This window comes from Saccopteryx bilineata, chromosome 6 (genome assembly GCF_036850765.1).
Source record: "Saccopteryx bilineata isolate mSacBil1 chromosome 6, mSacBil1_pri_phased_curated, whole genome shotgun sequence".
NCBI classification, from domain to species: domain Eukaryota; kingdom Metazoa; phylum Chordata; class Mammalia; order Chiroptera; family Emballonuridae; genus Saccopteryx; species Saccopteryx bilineata.
Window position 1 is genome coordinate 200,098,336 of NC_089495.1, and position 20,543 is coordinate 200,118,878.

A 20,543-nucleotide genomic window follows, 5' to 3' on the forward strand; every position below is an offset into this window, starting at 1 on the left:
TCCAGAGGACAGACCCCCAGTCTTCTCATTGATTCGGTGAGCATCTGATACCCAGCCAATCCATCATTTAGCTGCTCTACTATCTCAGATTTATGTATCTCTGTTACCTGCAAGCCCAGGATACTAGCTGTCATGTCGGTTATGTCTCACTGCAAAGTTAGGGCTCTAGAACCTCTCTGCACCTGACATCAATCAGCAAGTCTGTTTTCTCCCGAACTCATGTCTGGAGCCATCCAGACTGGCTCCTACAGGCTGGAGAGGGTTTATCTGATTGCTTAGGAAATGCTACCAAGGGATCCTCCGGGCTGCGTGGCACAGTGGAACTATTGGGGATTATTAGTTCCACATTAATAACAAGCAAATGGAGGTCCAGGGATATGAAAGGACTTGTTAAAAGCTAGCTCAGGCTCTTTGCTGAAAGACTGATTAACTTATATGGAGTGAAAGATGGGCATTGAATAAGGCTTGGGTTCTAAATTTAAACCCTTACTACTGCACTTATCCTTTTTCCGTTCTTTGCTTTCTCCCAATTTCTTTAAGCTTAATACTAACTCAGGGCCTTTGCACATGCTGTTTCTTCTGCCCAGAACTCTGTTTCTTCCCCACACAACCCTCTCCCATTCTCCACCTAATTCTTTCCCTCTTTCAGATCTAGGATTCTGTCTTTCTGAGACTACCAGCTCTAAGTTCCTAGTGGCAACATTTGTCTGTTTTCTTAGCAGCTGCCATATTTAGTGATTTTTTGTTTGTTTATCTGTTTCTTGCTTATCTTCCTCACTAAACTGTACATTACCTGAAGGCAATGACTCTGACTTGTTTTGGCCCAGTGCTTGGCACAATGTTTTATAAATAAATGGATGGATCTTAGAGTCATCCAACCAGAAGCCACCTAGTTTCTAGCTGTGACACAGGGCTTGGTAGAGGTCACAAAAGTAGTCATTATCTGGGAGACACAAATGTTTACTCCTCACCACCAAATCTAAGAGGCAGGTATCATCATCATTATCACCGTCGTCATCAACACCATATCATCACCAACCCCATTTTACAGATGGGGAAACTGAGGCTCAAGACGGTTCGTTACTTGCCAGATTCCATCAACTAAAAAGTGGATAATGAGGGGGCTCGAAACCAGATCTGATCCCGAAGTCGGTAGGCGCTGCCTCGCTTTGCCTGTCTGTAAATGGGGGCTGTCTGGGGCGGGGGCACCGCAAGGCTGAGGAGGGGAGAGAAGGGGAGGGGAGGGGAGGAAAGGGGAGGGGAGGGGAGGAGAGAGGAGGGGAGTGGAGGGGCCTGCAGGACGCGGCTGCGGGCCGGCTCCAGCTCCTCTTGGCAGCGGCTGAGACCTGGAGCCTGGAGCCGGGCGCCTGGTTCTCATCACGCGCTCGGCGGGCGGGGCGGGAGACAGACGCCGGCACAAAAGGCCAACGTCGCGCCGCCGGGTCCCACGCGGGAAGCGCTCGAACCCGGGCGGAGACCTGGGGCAGCCCCCGCCCCGTCCCGCCCCGCCCCGCCCATGCGGCCGCCCCTCGTTGGTGGCCAGGCAGGCAGCGCAGCCGCGCCGCTCCCTCGTCTCTCGCAGTGTCCAGCCTCGGTTTCGCCCGTCTCTCGGCACCTCCTCCCCTTGTCCCTCTCCCTGTCCCTCCAGCCTCCCCTCGGAGATGAGGCTGGGGTCGGCGCTCCGGGCCAGCCCGCTCCAGTGCTAGGCTGGGCACCGGGCTGCACCGGACAGACGGACTCGCGGACCAACCAACCCGACGCCCGGGAGAGGAGCAGCCTGTGGCTTGTAGCCCGTCACCATGGTAACGCCTGCCAAAGCCTGGACCACCTCCCTCTGTCTTTTTTTGACGGGGTCCTCGAGGGAGTGTACAGTACAGACCCTGACCTTTGACGTTGAGACGACCCTCAGTACCTTGCCAGGGCTCTGTGCTCAACTGCCCCCACCAGCAGGGGTGGGTGGTGGGGGGGCCCAGAGACCCATCGCTGGGCCATGCCCGTCCGCATTCTGGGCCTCCGGCCCTCCGTGTGAACAGTGGATGAGTAAGACTGGATAACTTGTAAACTTTGATGTTGCCCATCCCGCAGCACAGCGCAGAGCTGGAATCCTGGCTCCAGGGCCTTGGACCCAACTTGGGGTGGTGCTGCATTTTAGACTTGGGCCTGAGCGGCAGATATTCCCACTGTCTCCACGCAGGTTTCGGATGGGGTTGGAGGTTAAAGGTCCCTCTGAGCACTGTCAGGCAGTGCGGGGCAAGGAGGGTTCAGGGTGATGAGTGAAAAGGAGGACGTTGCCCACTAAAACCATTTTAGACTCAGGGCAGGAAGGTCAGATGGGCACACTGTCCTGACTGGAGGTGCTCCCATGGGAACTGGGTGGGAGGTAGGCTTGTGGGAGGGGAGAGGGGATGAGTAAACCCATACACTGTGACTTCCTGGGCTGACACCTCAGGGTTGGGACAGGCGTGTGTGAGTGTGAACGTGTTTGTGAGTGTGTGTGTGTGTGTGTGTGTGTGTGTGTGTGTTTGAACAGAGCATGAAAGAAAAGTCTGTTTTCAGAGAATGCCAGCCCAGCTCCAGACAGGCCCGGGAACCCCAGGCAGATTCATACAGTCACAAGGGTGGTCGGGATTCGGAAGAGCACAGTGAAGAAAGGCCAGGGCTTTCCCCCTTGACTGTGGTCTACCATGTTGAATTCATGTGGGTTTTTACTATGTGCCAGTCCACACACACAATTCTATATAGAGACGTGTTCACATGCATATACACATACACACTGCACCCCCCCAAAGCATGACCCTGATGACTCGCACGGCTGAACACACGTGCCCTCTCACACACGCAAGCCTTGTGCACCTGCTCTCCCACACTGCCAGACTATGGCCACACGCCTGCGTGCACACCACAGACAGGCTCCTAGGTTCCTGTACCAGCAGGGCAGGTGTGTGCACACACTGCTGTTGGAGCTGTTTGTCAATGATCATCATAAGCTAATGTTATTCACCTCTCACCACGGGCAAAACCCTGCACCAGGCAATTTCCATGTGGGAGCTCGTGTGACTCACACCAACTCTAAGAGTAGACTCTGGGGGCCTAAGTGGCTGCCCAAGGTCACCCTACCAAGGTCACCCTACCAAGAACTTAGAGTCAGGTCAGCATGAATTCTGAACCTACACTCAGTTGTCACGCCCACCCCAGAGCCACCTGCACCAAGTGCTGTTTGCCAAACCTTGCCTGGTTTTTAATCTAATTTAGTTATTTATCTTAGAATTCAGAAACTCCTTGCTGAACCCCAGATCCGAAGATCAAGGGTCAGGCACTGAGTAGTCTTCTCAAAACACGAACAACTCTTTTCTGAATGGGAATTATGAACAGATTCCCCTCCCACTGTTGTCTTTAAGTATTAAAGGTTGTCTCCTGCCCACCTCTCTGGCCTCACCTGTACACTCCAGACACTCTGACCTTGGTGTAGAGCCTCTCATGTTTCATGTTATCTCCTGCCACAGAGCCTTTGTACATGCTGTTCTGCTGGGTGGAACCTCTTCCCCTAATAAATTCTATTCATCCTGTGTATCTCCACCCAAATGTCACCTCCTCAGGAAAGCCTTTCCTGATTTTCCTGACTCTCTCTCTAGCATGCTGTATATCTCTCCTTCACAACACTCCTCACAGTTGTCAGTTTTGTGGGATAATTTGATTAGTGGCTACATAATGTTCTGAAGCAGCCCAGTGTTGGAGCATCTTATGACAAAGGGGCTTAGGGTTTTATCCAGTCCCACATTTCTGTAATTTCAGTATCATCAGAAAATTTCTTGCATATCCACTTATTGGATATAGGAAATAATAAAATCTACTCCTTATTCTTTGCTTAATATCTTTATTTATATAAACTTGCTTTGTAATCCTAAAAAAATATATTTAAACAGGACACTTTATATCATGACCATGAAAAATCAGTGTTCCTTGTCATAAGTAGAAAGTAAGTGTAAAAATATATACAACAAAGGTGAATCCATGTTAGAAAATTCTGGCTGGATGAGGTTGGCTGTGGATGAGTCCAAGCCCGGGGACTGCTCTCCTTTTGTTAAAAGGAGTAATGACTAAGTGTTGAGAGGTGTTCAAGATATACTGGCACTGAGCTGAGACTTTCTCTTTGGTGTCAGCAAGAGGACCAGAACATCAGAGTAGTTTCTTTACTGTGACTTCATGCTGAGTTCACGTCCTCCCCAAATGGTCTTGTGGGCCACCTGTGGTGATCTTATTCCTTGCTTTGGGAAAAACTGTCTGAGTCCAGTTCTACTCATTCAGCATTTCAAGGTGCCTGCTTCATGGTGGTCCCCCAGAGGACCTGCTGGGTGCCAGTTCCTGTGTAAGGCCTGGGGGGAGAGATGTGTGAGCCCTGGGCAGGCCCCCTGTCTGAGAATTCTGGTGCTGTGTGGTGGGCAGTGGGAGTCCAACCCTTTGCCTGGAAGCGCATGTGTCATGAGCAGAGGAGAGATGCAGGTGGACCAGGGCTCTAAAGTGTGGGAGGGAGCTCGCCAGTCCAGGGAGGGACGCAGTGCTTCCCAAGGTGGGGCGTTTACTATGGGTCCTTGGAGGGGACACTTTATTTTATTATTTTTTTATGCTCTTTAGTTTTATTTTTCAATTACTGTTTACATTCAATATTATTTTTTGTTAGTTTCGGGTGTCCAGCATGGTGGTTAGACAGTCAGCTACTTTACAAAGTCCCCCCACCCCAATATTTCCAGCACCCACCTGGCACCGTACAGTTATTACAATATTATTGACTATAGTCCCCACGTTGTACTTTACGTCCCCGTGACTGTTCTGCAGTTACCGATTTGTACTTCTCAACCCCTTCACTGTTTTCACTCATCCCCCAACGCCCTTCCCATCTGGCAACTGTCAGTTTGTTCCCTGTATCTATAACCTGACTTCTGTTTTGTTTATTTTGTTCTTTGAATTCCACATAAAAGTGAAATCATAAAAGTATTTGTATTTCTCTGTCTGACCTATTTCACTTAGCATAATACCTCGGAGGAGAGACTTTAGGTGGCATTTAGATGAACACTTTTCCTTACAGCTTTTTATCTTAATGAGCGTTAGGAAATCATTTAAATAGCCCACACACGTGATAGTAGATACAAATAAAGGTATTTGAGTTGAAAATGAATCGAGAAAAAGATGAATGTGAAGTAAATAACAATACTAAGTAAACAATAAATGAGGAATGAGAATAACAAGAAGAACTCCTGAATGCGGAATGTGGGTGATGGGAAGGCCGGGCTAGAGTGGAAAGAGTGTTTAGAAGAAGTAGGAAAGGTATGCTGGGTGGAGACTGATGGGCCACCTGTGCCAGGCTGAGTTGCTAAGGCAACGGGGAAAGGTGATTAAGCAGCGGAGGGTCACAAAGGCCCCTGGGGTGGGCAAAGGAGAGGCTGGTCTGGTGGGAGGGAGCCTGGGGAAGAGGCAGAAGAGCTGGTAGTTATCTGCACAGGTTTCTATGCCAGCTCCACCATTTACTGACAGTAGAGCCTTGGGCTCAGTTTCTCAACCTGTAACATGGGAATAAAAATACCCATTCAATAAACTTGTTGGGAAGATGAAATAAAACAATCTATGGCAAGAGTTTAGCATAAGGCTTGACATAGAAGCCTTGCTCAGTAAGAAGCAGCCCTAGTTAGAATTGTTATTATCATGCAGTTGGGGTGAGAGATGGGGAGCCCTAGGACAAGGGCAGAGGAGACAGGAGAGAAAGGCGCAAACACAAAACTGAGGTCAGAGAGGTGACGTGACCTGTGCAAGCTTACACAGGATACATGGCAGTGCCGGACTTGAACTTGGGTCTCTGACACCCACTAGCTTCTTTCTCAGTTCACCGCAACTGGAATGTTTTTATCCAGTTTCTGAAAAGTTTTATTTCTTTTTTAGAAGGAGCCAGTTCTCACTCATACCTCCGCCCACACAAAAATAAGGATTTAAAGCAAGAGAGGTTTTAGTTGGACGTGAGCAAGAACGTTCTGGCAGCCAGAGCGACAGAATACTGGCTTCAGAATCTCCAGCCTGGAGACGTTCAAGAGGAATGTCCCAGGTAGTTGAGGCGGGTGGTCACAGCCTGACACCTTGCTGGGCTAGAGCAGGCTCATGGATCTGTTTGTTTTGGCCGTCCTTTAAAAAATTGGGAAGTTTTCCTAAAATATCCATAGATCAGGCAATACTAGGCTAAAGCAACACTGGGCTAATGCTGAGGAGAGAGGCGTTGGCTTCAGGCTTCAATACTCCCTGTTGCCTCCCCGACACTGAGGATGGTTGTTGGGGGCCCACTCATCAAAGTGCTAGAGGGGTTGTTTTCCTCACACGTGGCTTGCTCTGTCTTCCGTGTCACCTGTCAGGTCCCTGTAGGTATTTGCATCTGTGGTGCCTGGTTTAGATTCTCCCTGAGCCTAATTATACCTTGAGTTCTAGAAATGGCCCTGCTGGAACGGCCCTTGGGGACAGATAAATGCCCCTATTTAACACGCGGGGAAACTGATACCAAGCTGACCCAGTGTGTCCGGGATGGAATCCCACCTTCCCGAAGGCATTTCAGCCGTGGTGGAGAGCAGGAGTGGTGGAGAGCAGGAGTGGTGGAGAGCAGGAGCTGACCTCGGCTTTTCCCAGCTGACCTCTCTCTTCCCGAGCTAGGAGGTGCTGATGCTAACTGCTACTAAAATTTTGCCTGTTGGAGCAAATGCCAAGTCTGGACCTTTAAGAAAAGTTCAGCCCACGTCTCAGAAGGCGCCGCTAACGACATCTGGTGAGACCATTTAAAAAGAGAACCGGCCTTAAAAACACACACAATCACACTTTTATTTTTTCCCCTTGATTATAAAAGCCCAACAGGCTAGTTACAGATCGTTTGGAAAACCCAGGGAAACAAGGAAGAGAAGGAACCCGGAGCCTTACAAGGCTCCTGCCTGCCGCAGCCCTCGAGGGGAGCCACCATTGACACCCTTTGGTGGTCTCTTGGCTTACACGTGGTTCTGCACAGTGGAGAGCAAACTGTATGGAAATTTCTCTTTTAAAAAATTCCAATAGGCCCTGGCCTGTTGGCTCAGTGGTAGAGCGTCGGCCTGGTGTGCAGGAGTCCCGGGCTCAATTCCCAGCCAGGGCACACAGGAGAAGCGCCCATCTGCTTCTCCACCCCTCCCCCTCTCCTTTCTCTCTATCTCTCTCTTTCCCTCCCGCAGCCCAGCCGCCCAGCCGAGGCTCCATTGGAGCAAAGATGGCCTGGGCGCTGGGGATGGCTCTGTGGCCTCTGCCTCAGGCGCTAGAATGGCTCTGGTTGCAACAGAGCAACACCCCAGATTGGCAGAGCATCGCCCCCTGGTGGGCATGCCAGGTGGATCCTGGTCGGGTACATGCGGGAGTCTGATTGCCTCCCCGTTTCCAACTTCAGAAAAATACACACACACACAAATTCCAATAGTCAGAAGAGCAGTGACTCCTGGGGTGGGGGTGGGGGCACGGAAGGTGGTCTGGGAGGGGGCCTCTCTCTGGGGCGGTGGGAATCCTATGTATTGATCTGGGTCGGAGTTATAGGAGTGATGTATATAGGTCAAGTGCACCAACCTGTGACTTTGTATTTGTTTATTCTATATAAAGATAATACTTAGGATGACAATAGTAATAGAGGCTCCTTATAAAGACCTTGAGACGGAAGTATACGGAAAACCTTACTCTTCTCTCTTCCTGTGCCCAGATGGGACTGCTGGGCACAGATATGTCTCTGAGTCCTTTGGCACCACACAAGGTCGCCGTGTTGGTTCAGAAGGTCTGTGAGCATCGCATAGGTGCCAGCCCCGTGGGTGGGGTTCAGCTGGTCCCCCTGGGGGCTCCTCCCTTGGCCCTGGGCTGCAGGGGGGTGCCCAGGCTGCACACTGGCTCCGCCTGTCTCTGGTCTTCCTCCCAGCTCCATGCTGTCTCCTGCCAGGGTTCCTGCTGGGGAGCAGTTAAAAGGCCCAGCCCCGCTGCACTCACTGAGCAGGAATGGAAACGCGTTGATTAAGTTTCACGGAAATCATTTTGAGGGGCCCACGTCTGGCCCACGGTGTTTGGGTTCCTGTGGTCCCCGGCTGGGCTGCCAGGTTGATTGTGAATGGAGAGGGGCCAGCTTCCCTCCCTGCAGCCGCCTGGTCCCCTTCCCGGCGTGTTTCCCCCAATACTTGGACAGCTTATGAGCCCCTGGGGTTTGGGCCTATAGCAGGTAATGCTCTGGCCAAGAGCTCGGAGTCCTGTTAACTTGGAACATTCTTCCTTGTTACTGGCTGCCCCTTAAATGGTTACCGTGTGTGCAGGAAGCCGAGCCAATTTGTGAAGCCAAGGCCATTCCAGTCGGCGAGCCTCAGTCTGTGAGAGGTAAACAGCGTCCTTAGGCCCTACTGGAAACAGCACAGGACGGGCAGTTGGGAAGGCCACCTTCGAAGCTGGTGGCTGCCCGTGGCTGATGGTGGCCCCAAGACAGACCAAGCACAAGGGACCGGAGAAGAGGGCAGACTTGGCTGTTCCAGGCTTGAGTTGGATCCTGGCTCTGTCTTCTTCTCTCTGGGAACTTGGGCAGCATCAGCCTCAGTTTCTTTATCTGCAAAATGGGATGTTCCTGCTTAGCCCCTGCGATCTTTGTGTGGCTAAGTAAGTGAGAATGAATAGAAGGCTTGGTGCACAGTAGGTGTCTGGAAACTTGTTATTCTTGGAGGGGGAAGATGTCTTTCTACGGAGGCTGGGACTTGAGCTTTGTCCGACAGGACGCGTAAAAGTAAGTAATCAGTGACGTGTAAAAGTAAGTAATCAGTGACATAATCAGTGACAGCAGTATTTGTTTTCATGATCTACTGTGACTTTCAAACATAGTTTATCTTTTATATGATAGAAATAGAGCAGTAAAATAAGGCATTTTCTATACAAAGTATAGATTTATTTTCCCAAGATCCCCTGCAACTGTTACCTCCTTGTATCCCCAGAACAACCTCTGAGCAAGACAGGTTAGGAACTAGAATCAGCATGCACAGATAGAGAAACTGAGGCACATGAGGGAAGAGATGGTGTAGCTCAGGGGTCTCAAACTCGCGGCCCGCCCACCAATTTTGTGCGGCCCGCAGACTAATCCACGAAGTTTGATTAGTCTGCGGGCCGCACAAAATTGGTGGGTGGGCCGCATGCAGCCTGCGGGCCGTGAATTTGAGACCCCTGGTAGCTTGTTGTTCCCAGAGGCTGGGGTGCAGGCTACAGTCGCGACATTGGTTGTCACAAACTGTAACGTAATAACGTGGAACCGGGGTAGTAAGAGTCAGTTTCTTCTGAATCCTCCTCCGGTCTTCTGAGGACCCAGAGAGAAATCCTGCCTTCCTCTGGTGAAAGAGGTCTTTAACAAATCTTTCTCATGGAGGGCGGTATCTTTGGGAAGAAGGAGAGAAAACATGTTGAGCCTTTAGGAGGTGACCAGCCCTCTCTTGAATTTCACGGCAGTATTTTTTTTCATGATCTACTGTGACTTTCAAACATAGTTTATCTTTTATATGATAGAAATAGAGCAGTAAAATAAGGCATTTTCTATACAAAGTATAGATTTATTATTTAGATATGTTATATTATTTATATAAATATATGCTTATAGAAGATATATATACTATAGCTATTAGAATAACAAATGTAAATATATTTATATAAATAAAATAATATAAAAACCACCCCATGCATCATGAGTGCTCATTTTTGGAGTTTCATTTTATGTATGCCACTTGCTACTGATTTTACCATTTAAGGTGGTGATAGAATAATAACTATAATATAAACCAAGAACAGCAGCAATGGCTGTTGCTTAATGAGCACTTATTAAGTGGTTGCCCCGTGCGGAGAATTTACATTCCTTCTATCACTGAATGGCCCTCAACTCTTTAAGGCGGTACAATTACAACCTCTACTTTTCTTTCTTTTTTTTTTTTTTGGTATTTTTCTGAAGCTGGAAACAGGGAGAGACAGTCAGACAGACTCCCGCATGCGCCCGACCGGGATCCACCCGGCACGCCCACCAAGGGCTATGCTCTGCCCATCAGGGGGTGATGCTCTGCCCCTCCGGGGCGTCGCTCTGCTGCGACCAGAGCCACTCTAGTGCCTGGGGCAGAGGCCAAGGAGCCATCCCCAGCGCCTGGGCCATCCTTGCTCCAATGGAGCCTTGGCTGCAGGAGGGGAAGAGAGAGACAGAGAGGAAGGAGGGGGGGGGGGTGGAGAAGCAAATGGGCGCTTCTCCTATGTGCCCTGGCCGGGAATCGAACCCGGGTCCCCCGCACGCCAGGCTGACGCTCTACCGCTGAGCCAACCGGCCAGGGCTACAACCTCTACTTTTAACAATGAGGAAATCGAGGCAGAGCAGAGTTAAGTAACTTGCCAGGCTCACATAATCAGTAAGTGGCAGAGCCAGAACCTGAACTCGTGCAATCTGGTTGCATCCTCATAACCAGTCTGGTGACATAGAGTCTCTCTTTCCAAGGCAATTACGTTTTTGTTTTTGTTTTTTTGCGAGAGAGACAGAGAGAGGGACAGATAGGGACAGACAGGAAGGGAGAGAGATGAGAAGCATCAATTCTTTGTTGTAGCACCTTAGTTGTTCACTGATTGCTTTCTCATATGTGCCTTGACAGGGGCGGGAGGGGGTCTACAGCCAAGCGAGTGACCCCTTCCTTGCTCAAGCCAGCGACTTTTGGGCTCAAGCCAGTGACCATGGGGACATGTCTATGATCCCGCACTCAAGCTGGATGAGCCCGTGCTCAAGCTGGCGACCTCCAGGTTTCCAACCTGGGTCCTCTGCATCCCAGGCTGATGTTCTATCTACTGTGCCACCTCCTGGCCAGGCGTAAGTGTTTTAAAAAGTAAGTGGATTTGCAGAAAGACAGAAGGTGCTAATAGTGCACACAGTGCTAGGGTGAGCTAAGATTCATGAAGGTGATAGTGAATGGTTAAGTTTCCAAACACAAAATGAGACAAGCTTAGGCCGACTCCACGTGCCCATGAGGAAGGAGGCCTAGGGAAGGGACACGCAGGGAAGTGAAACCCCGGGGGGACACAGTGGCCTAGGGAAAGCTGGGTGGAGTGGGGAGGGCGTGTGGCAGGGGCAGGGTGCTGGCCTGATTGACTTAGTGTGTCTGTGGTCACGGATGTTAGACGTGTTCCTATTCCTCCTGCTATCGTTAGGATTGCGAGGTGGGGGGGATGGGGGAGGTTGAAAATAATACTGGGGTTTAGCCTTGCTTGGGGGCGATTGGAAGAGGTTACCAGGCCAGATGAGCCAACCAGTTTGCCAAAGTAAAGACCCTCCTCCACCTCATGTGAAAATAGCGTCTCCTGAGCACGTGTACTTTCGACTTCAAGTACCTCTGACCCGGCGTCCCCTCTGAGCTTACCACCCTGACAGTGCCGGGGAGGAGGTGGGGGCCATCAGCGTCCGTGTATTCATCCTGCAAATAGTGATGGGGTACCTGTCCTGTGCCCGGCACTGTGTGGGTACTGAGGAAGAGTGGTGACATTGACATTTGTCTAAACTTAGCCCTGGGCTAGTGTCCCCTGTTTTATAACCTCCTGGCATTGAAGTCTTGCTGGGATCGAGAAATATCATCTTCCTCCTCCTCCCTGTCTCTGGGGGCCTCTATTATACGAGTAAGAATTCCTATTTATTCTTCACTTCCTTTACATTCCTCAGGGATAGTTGGGCTCAGAGCTTGTAATCAGTCTGAGGCAGCCAGAAGGGCCTCCACTCTGCTTCTTAAGGGTTGAAAGTCGTAACCATGGACTCTGTTGTATCTGGATGGAAATCTCTGGTCTAATCCAATTTGCCTATGTTACAGATGGAAAAACTGTGGTTGAGACAGGGACATGTTGTTCAATTTTCTACAACATTTACTAAGCACCTATTTTGTGCCAAGGACTGAAGACCAGGGAGGAACAGGAGCCAATGCCTGCTGTGTTAGCTGTGTTAGCTTCTGTAGCTGCCGGAGCCAATGATCAGAAACTCAGTAACTGAAAGCAACGCGAATCAGTGATCTTGCCGTTCCATAGATCGGAAGTCCCACGTGGGTGTCACTGGGCTCACACTAAGGTGTTGGCAGGATGCGTTCTTTTCTGGAGACTCTTGGGGAGAATCTGTTTGCGTTTTCCAGCTTCTAGAAGCCATCCACATTCCTTGGCTCCTCCTCCATTTTCAAAGCCAGCAGCGTCGCATCTCTCTGATTCTTCTCCCGTAGTCGCAGCTCCCCGAGTCTTGCCTTTTCGGCAACCTTCTTGCACTGTTGAGGCCCTTTGTGTTTGGATGGCACTCACCTGGATAATCCAGGATAATCTCCCTGTGTTAGGTCAGCTGACCATAAAGCTTTGCTTCATCTGCAACATTCATCCCCTCTTTGCCATGTTAAGGTAACATGTTCACAGGTTCCAGAGATTAGGGTATGGGTGTCTTTGGGGACCATTGTTCTGCTTACCATTCTTGTCCTCCGGGAGCCTGGAGTCCATTGAAGAAGACAGAAATCAGCGTGGGAACCGCTATGACAGGGGCCCCATAGATGCCCGGAAAAGGGGACACCTGACCTAGCAGGACAGGTGGAGGGAGGTCAGGGAAAACCTCCAGGAAGAGATGAGGGCTGACCTGAATCTTGAAGAATGAGAAGGAGTTAGCCGGATGAAGAGGGAATAGAAGTGGGAAGGCATGGGGTGGGGGGGAACAGCACGTGCAAAGGCCTGGAGGTGAGCGAGAGAATGCACGCGTCCTTGCGGCAGGAGCACGAGAGGCAGTGCAGCTGGAGGCGAGGGCAGAGAGCTGCGCGGCGGCAAGATCACGGGGACCCGGGTACCTGGAGCCTGATGCTTCCGGGAGGTAGTGGGGAACCTTTAAGGTTTTGAGCAGGAGACTGAGGAGATCGGGTTCACATTTGAGAAAGGTTACTCTGGGGTCCTGGTGGAGAATGGCCGGAAGTGAGGCTGACTAGAGGTTGGAAGCCAACGAGGAGGTGATTCATTGGAACACAGGCTGGACCTGGATAGGGCGGGGCCAGGGGACCAGAAGAGAGCAGGTGCACTGTGGGAGCAAGGAGACTGCGTAGGATGTGGCTGAGGGTTGTTCGTGGGCAGGGGAGGCCGGAGGGCACAGCGTTATGAGGTTTCTTGACCCAGCAGCTGACTGAATGGCGGGGCCATCACTGATGCAGGGACACAGGGGAGGAGTAGGTTTAGGAAGGCACTGATATGTTTGATATCATTGCTTTGATATGTTGATGGCCTGTGTCTGATAGACCTCTAAGGAGGTATCCAGAAAGCAGTTAGATACATGAGTCTGGAGCACATATTTCAAGTTTCAATTATATCAACTTGTATCAATTAGTTATTGCTGTGTAACAAACTGTCCTAAAACTCAGTGGTAAAAACTGCCACCACTTATCACTCAGGTGCTTGCATGCTGACTGAGGCTTGTCCAATTTAGGCTTGGCCTCCCTGATAGCTCAGCTTCAAAATACAGGTTTGCAGGTCAGTCAGGGGGTGGGATTTAGGGATGCTGGCCTCCCCTTTCTCTCTGGCCCTGACCTAAATGTCTTCCTTCATTCCTCTGTTCCACCTTGGACCAGAGAATGACCTGCAGGAAGTGAGGGAATGAGGATGTCTTGAGGAAAAGTATTTTAGGCAGAGGGAACAGCCAGTGCAAAGGCCCTGAGGTGGGATTGTCCCCCGTATGTTGGAGGAACAGGAAAGAAAGCCAGTGTGTCTGGAGGAGGTGAGTGGGGGGAAGGAGCTGGAGAAGAAGTCAGAGAGTTAACAGGGGCCTGAGTCACATGGGCCCTGGAAAGTTATGAGAAGTGGCCACCACCTGTGTTATTACTGCTAATATCACTGTCTGTCCTCTTCTCCTCTCCTCCACAGGACCCCCCCTCCCTGGACGCAGCCATCCAGAATGCCCTGGCAGGCCTCTATCCTCCTTTTGAGGCCACCGCGCCCACTGTCCTGGGGCAGGTGTTCCGTCTCCTGGAGTCTGACTTCCGGGGGGATGGGCTGAGCTTCCTCCTGGATTTCCTGGTCCCTGCCAAGCGCCTGTGTGAGCAAGTCCGAGAAGCAGCCTGCGTAAGTCAGAAGGGAGGCCCTCCAAAGGGAGCAGGAAGGCCACTTGGCCCCTTACCCTCTGACATCTAGGAGTCTCTCACGTTTGCACTTTTACTAGCAGGCACATCAGGAACGAAATGTGAGGATGGGGACCACGTGCGTCGGTTCATTTTTAGAAAGAAAGTGACGGTGGCAGCTAAAAGTCCAGGCTTAGGGACCAGACTTAGAGATGGTTGGAACCGGAAGGAAACATGCTTAGCACAGGGCTAGGCACACAGAAGTAGCTCCATACACACTCAGTGTTATTATAGGGCGGGCAGACTCGCTGAAACATTTGCAGCCAACTTACACATAGCCACATTGCGTAACTGCAAACACACCCTTCCCCATCCTCACTCCTCCTCCCTGACAAGCTATACAACCACTCACTTCCTTTGTTTGGCCACGAAAACTACATTTGTGCCATCCTCCTCCCCATTTCTCCCCGGAAAAAGGGTCACACTTTTCAGTTGTGGGGGGTGGGGTGTAGTAAAGGATAAAGGGGCCAAATACATGGTGAGACAGAAAATGACTTGCTTTGGAGTGTTGGGCTCACAATGCAATATACAGATGATGTAGCATAGACATGTACACCTGAAACCTATGTGATCGATTGTATTACCCAATCTCACCCCAATGAGTTTAACATAAAATAATAATGATAAGTGACTTCCATTTCATTGTAATTACTGGTGAATTCATGTCACCTCAGAGCCGTGGGTCGTAGCGTGGAATTAACAGTGTGGCTCCGGGGACATAAGAACCCCAAATTCATAGTAGCTATGCTTGATAGCTAGATCTACAGTGTGACTGACATGAACTAGTTTATCAATTGGGGGTACAAGTGTGGTCAAATCTCATTAGTTCCCCAATTAAGAATTCCAGGGAACACCTGCTTAATTATCAGGAAGTTCATGTCTCCCACATACACAGCGAAGTACATATATGCTGGCATGTACATTTCAGGCCCAGAATAGTGGTGTGCCTTTTTCAAGGCCATGAGCAAGTTGGAGGCAGGGTCAGATTTCCTGACTTTCACTCCATGCTGTTTCTACTTCCCCTTGTAATTTCTCTACTTAGAAATTAGAGACTAGTGTAAAAGCAGTACATGACCTCTTTATTTTTTTGAGTTGAAAATCCCTACAATTTCTTCGTAGAATAAATGTCGCCAAAGGGAGAGGGAATTATCATATTCATTGAACACATTGCCTAGTCTATGCCAGGTGTTGTGTCAAGTTATATATCTATAATTGCCCTTATTTCTCATACCAGCCCAATAATCCAAACATGTGTCATTATTTCTATTTGCAGGTAGGAAACAGGAGCCTCCAAGACATTAAGTACATAATTTGCAAACATTTGCAACTCAGACCTGGACACCCATGTCTCCCTTAAGTGGAGGGCTCAGGCTTGAGCTGGGGTGGGAGGAGTTTGGATAGATGGGGAGGAGAAGGGAACGTGGGTCAACAGGATGATTTTCATGGGACAGGCGCTTGCAAACTAGTGCCTGGAACTCAAGCTCTCCCCCCGGGTCAGTAGGTTTGCAAGTATTTTGAAGGTCAGGGCTGGGACCAAAGGTGCAACATTTCAGAGGTACTCCCTGTCAGGGCTGTGTGACTCGTAGGGGGGGCCCTGACGGTGGGGCCCTCTTAGATGCCACATCCTAGGCACCTCTCTTGCCTCCCTGAGCCCCCAACCCGCTCAGGATCCCTTCTTGAAGAGGGAAGGGAGCAGGCGCCATGGGTGGGGCTTTCCGGGCCAGGGTCTCCGACCTCATCCCCTTCTCTCCGCAGGCCCCCTACGCTCACTGCCTCTTCCTGCACCAGGGCTGGCCGCTGTGCCTGCGGGACAAGGTCGTGGTCCACCTGGCGCCCCTCAACCCCCTCTTACTGCGCCAGGGCGACTTCTACCTGCAAGTGGAGTCTCAGGAGGAGCAGTCCGTCTGCATCGTGATCAAGTGCCTCTCCTTAGACCTCCGCACAGTGGACGCAAAGCCTGTGTCCCAGTCATCCTACCCGATACTTTTCACCCAAGAGTGGCTGGAGGCCGTCAACAGTGACTTTCAGGGAAGTCCCCTACACAACTGCCTGGTAGCTTCAGAGGAGGGGATTGCCCCCGTGCCTTGGATCAGGATAACCAGCCCAGACTTTGTGGATGACAAACCCCAAGCAGAGACTGTCCTCTCCCCGGCCTGGGGGTCCCTTCAATTAGAGGCACTCGACTTGAGTGGCCCTCAAGAGCTGCACCAGGCCAGGCCCCCAGGTAGCCAGGTGCTTCTTGGCCAGAGCTTGGCCAAAGGTAAGGGCAGCGCAGATGGGATTAAGTACCCAGGACTCATCAAGGTAGAGCAAAGCAGGCCTGGGGAGGTGGCCGTCAGGATGGACACTGCGGCCAGCCAGGACTTAGAGGGAGATTATGTGGCCCTCCTGGACTTTTCCCAAGACAGCGGAGGAGAGAGCCCCAGTAGGGAGGTGGACACATCCCGTGGGCATCCCATGGGGGCACTGGAAGCACTATCTGGAGTTAAAGATATCCCTTTCTCTCAAAGGATGCTTCCTCTCTCAGGGGCCAGTGGGGGGCCTCCCTTGGACAGATGTGCTTGCACAAAGCCGACAAGCTCGGAAGAGGAGCCTTGCCACTCGGGCTCGAGGAGAAAAGTCAAGCAGAAAGCCCCGTCCCACCACTCAGAACTCCAGCCCCAAGAGCCCTACCTCAATGTCCTTGAGGACCCACTGCCCTGCTCCTCTGCTCTCAAGACGGATGTCTCAGAAGAGCCAGCTGTCTCCAAGATGCAGGAAGCTCTGGGAAATCCAGAGAACACGGTCCAGCTCAAGCCTGGACCAAAACAAGCATCGTCTCCCCGGCTGAGCCCAGCTTCTCCCGCTGCCGCTCCCGCCGCTGAAACCAAGCCGGGAGAGAGGACTAAACAGGGAAACAGGAGATTTCCCAAGCCCGCGGCTGGCTCTGGTCGAAACACTTCCTCCTCTAGATCCCCCACTCTCGGGCTCAAATTCTCATTCTTGAAGGGGCAGAGGCAAGCCCCCACGCGCCCAGAGAAAGCCTCACTCCAGCATGAAGGGCCCTGGAAGGTCTTGTGTTCACTCTACTCTCCCAAACCCGGCCAAGCCAAGTGCTTGGGAAAAGGTAAGGTGTCTACGTGCTTAGCGGGACAGGGGAACTGTGCCCGGGATGGGATGAAGTGACAGGTACTGCGGGTTGTCAGGGACAGAGACCCACACGGGCTGCTCGGTCTCAGCAGGTCAGAGCACGGGGCGGCATGTCAAGAGGGCTGAAGTCCTCTGGTTCTGGAATCGAGCGAGGTGTTGTGACTGTGTTGGGTGGCTGGAGTCCCTGATGGCGCAGGTTGACCACGCCCTGGCTGAGTGAACCTTGGTCAAGGACTGAACCTCTCAAAGTTCAGGTGGCCCTCTCAGAGCAGTGGGGATCTCACCTGCCTCTCAGAGTCCTTCTGAGGTTCAAAGAGACACCAGAAGGAAGGAAGGAGCTCAGCACAATGCCTAGCACACAGGAGACCAGTAGTTTGTAAGCTGTTATTAATAGTCAGGAGGACATCCCCCTCCCCTCTTCCCGAAAATCCATCTTCTGCTTAACACCCTCTCCTTTGTTGTTGTTTTCCCAGCTGGGACAGCTCAGACCAAAACATCTGGCCCAGCTGCTGACTCAGGCTCACTGGCTGGAGAAGAGGCAGATTTCCCAGAAGCTCCCACAGACCCTCCAGAAAGAGGCCCCACTCTGGACGAGGAGCCGCCAGGGCCAGGACCCAGGATCGGGGCTCTGAGCATGGAGATCGTCCACTCCAGGATAGCGTGCCTGCCAGGTCTGCGGGGCTGGAGGGGCAGGGGAAGCGGAGGGGTCCCTGAGCATCCTCGGCTGCTGGTGGGCGTGAGGGAAGACAGGGAGGGTTCTGGAGGCCTGTGTTCTGGGCCGAGCCTTCCTGCGACTCAGGTTTCTTATCTTTCCAGTGAAGAAGTTAGATTTTACAGGGCGGGGCAACAGTAGGTTTACAGTTGTTCGTATGAAAAACAATACAATAAATATTAATACAAGAATTAATTGTTTCGTGGACTCACAATTGTGAACTTACTTTTGCCACACCCTGTAGAAAAGCAATTTCTATGTATGCATCCAAACATTCATCCTCCATTCATTCATCTACCTACTCACCGTCTAATACGTACATTGTGCATACACCCTACTTTCAGTGACGCAGGCAAGGTGGGTGTCTGGGTGTCAGGTCAGGTTCCCTGGAAGCTGAGCCAGAGACAGGGGTCCTTGTGAAAGGGATGTATTTTCCTGAGGTTGCTCTGCGGAGAAGCGGAGTGAGGGAAGCAGGTTAGGGTGGGGGAGGAGCTAAGCAAGGGTGTGGCCTGATCCCACAGTGGGGTGGGGTGGGGCGGGGCATGAAGATACCACAGAGCTGGTTCCATCTTAAGGTGCTGGCATCCCTGCCAGGCCCTGAGCTTAGCCCTGAGGGCCCAGCAGGGAACAAGCTGAATGTGCTCCTGCTCTTAGGAAGTCTATATTCTGGGGTGGAGAACATTCAACAGGTCGTTACAGCTCAGTGTAAAAGAACTTGTGACCAAGGGGGCATTCAAGGGGCTGTGGGAGGACAGATGTCTGTGCGAACCCAAAGTTCATTCTGTGAGCTCTATCCCCCAGGTAAACCCCGGACAGAGGGAGTCTAGAGGAGGGTGAGGCTTACCTCCGCATGGAGGAGGAAATCAGGGATGACTTCTTGGAGGAAGTGGTTTTTGAGCTGGGTTTGGAAGGATGAAAAGGAGTTCAGAGTTAAGGGGGGAGAAGGAGAGAAAGGGCATTTCAGGCAGTGTGGGCAAAGGCCTGGAGACCACAGAGCAGGTCCTAGAAGAGAGGGTTGCATCAAAGTTCTCACTGTGCCCCTGTGCCCTCTCTCCTCCAGGTGGTCGGGACAGGGCAGGGCGGCCCCTGCTTCTGGTGTCAACCACCCAGGGAGCCTGGGAGGCGCCATGGTGCACAGCCTCAGAGCTCACCAAGCTGCTTTCCTACCTGTGCACTGTCCCCAGGTAAGACCTGGGCTGGCTGGCCACTCCATCCCTCCGACCTCAGAGTTTCTGAGTCAGTAAGTCTGCGGTGGGGCCTGAGCATTTGCATTTCTAACCAGTTTTCTGGTGATCCTGATGCTGCTGGACTGTGGACCAGCTTTTGAGAGCCACGGTCGTAGAGTGAGAAGGATGAGTGGACTCATTCCAATTGGAACATCAGGGAAGACTTCCCTGAGGAGGTGATAATTGAAAGCTGACATCTGAATTATAAATATTTGTTGAACAAATGGAGGGTTAATAAATGAATGAATGAATGAGAAAGTGAAAAAAATGAATGCATGAATGAATAAGTTAGTGAGTGACCCAGGCTGATGTCTAACCCCCACCCTATCATTCGGACTTCATGTTGGACTGGCTAGGGAAGAGGTACCATCCTTTCCTCTGAGTCCCAGCCCATCAGATGGTCTCAAAAGTGGCATTTGCTCAGGGTTATGGCTATAGACCCCAACCCAACGTGGAGGTCTGCTGCTAGGGGTAGGGGGTAGAGGGACTGATAGAAGCTTCTCCATGTACTCTTCCACCCCATGGGAGGCAACACTGCCACCAGCTGGCCACTGAGAGTTTCTTCCTCTTGTCCAAGGTGGAGTGGCTTTTCTGACCAGACAGGGAGACGAGGCCCCCTTTTTGGTGCTGAGAAAGTGGCCAGCATGGTACACAAAACCCTGGAATCCCACTAACTTGCTGTGTGACCTTGGGGTGGTGAGCTCCCCTCTCTGAGGCTCACCTGGAAGAAAAGGGGATGACCAAGGAGGCTCTAAGTCCACCAATTAATCAAGGTGTCCAGCAGCCAGTTTCCCTCGCCTTCCCCTAGAGGGCCTGGGTTATCCAGCAAGACTGTTTACCACCCACAGGCCAGAAGATAAGACCAAGGGGCTGGCGGTTGTGATTGATGCCAGGAAGCAGCCTCTACACCCTGGTTTGGTCAGTGCCCTGAAGGCCACCCAGGTGAGTGGGAGGTGGACAGAATCAGCCTAGCAAGTCTCGGCAGCATATTCATAGAGCCCCGGGGGGCTCAGAACTAGGTCCAGGGCCCCCAGACAGCGACCATTAGTTGCAGCCAGCAGAAACCCCAGCCCAAACAGGCTTACAGAGAAAGACTGATCATGGGTTCATGTGACTCCACAGTCTAGGAGTTAAGTCCAACTTAAGTATGTATGGCTTGAACCAGAGGCTCATATATTGTCACAAGATCTGGTTCTTCTCTCTCCGTTTCTGGCCCTGTTCTCCTGGGAAGGTATCCCTCTCACCGAGGTCCCCACTGGGTGGCAATCTGGCTCCCAGAAGCTCTAA

At 51.4% G+C, this 20,543-nt stretch overlaps 1 protein-coding gene across 2 annotated transcripts in view; it reads left to right on the top strand.

The window, feature by feature from the left end:
- The first annotated feature begins 1,577 nt into the window (after positions 1 to 1,577).
- Positions 1,578 to 20,543, top strand: part of KIAA1755 (KIAA1755 ortholog) — a 32,113-nt gene continuing 13,147 nt past the window's right edge. For both annotated transcript variants that reach the window (XM_066236983.1, XM_066236984.1), the window contains exons 1-6: positions 1,578 to 1,802; positions 13,936 to 14,133; positions 15,945 to 17,295; positions 17,792 to 17,989; positions 19,091 to 19,214; positions 20,105 to 20,198. In XM_066236983.1, the coding sequence (XP_066093080.1) occupies positions 1,800 to 1,802; positions 13,936 to 14,133; positions 15,945 to 17,295; positions 17,792 to 17,989; positions 19,091 to 19,214; positions 20,105 to 20,198 (1,968 nt within the window). In that variant the 5' untranslated portion in view covers positions 1,578 to 1,799. The remainder of the gene's footprint in view (positions 1,803 to 13,935; positions 14,134 to 15,944; positions 17,296 to 17,791; positions 17,990 to 19,090; positions 19,215 to 20,104; positions 20,199 to 20,543) is intronic.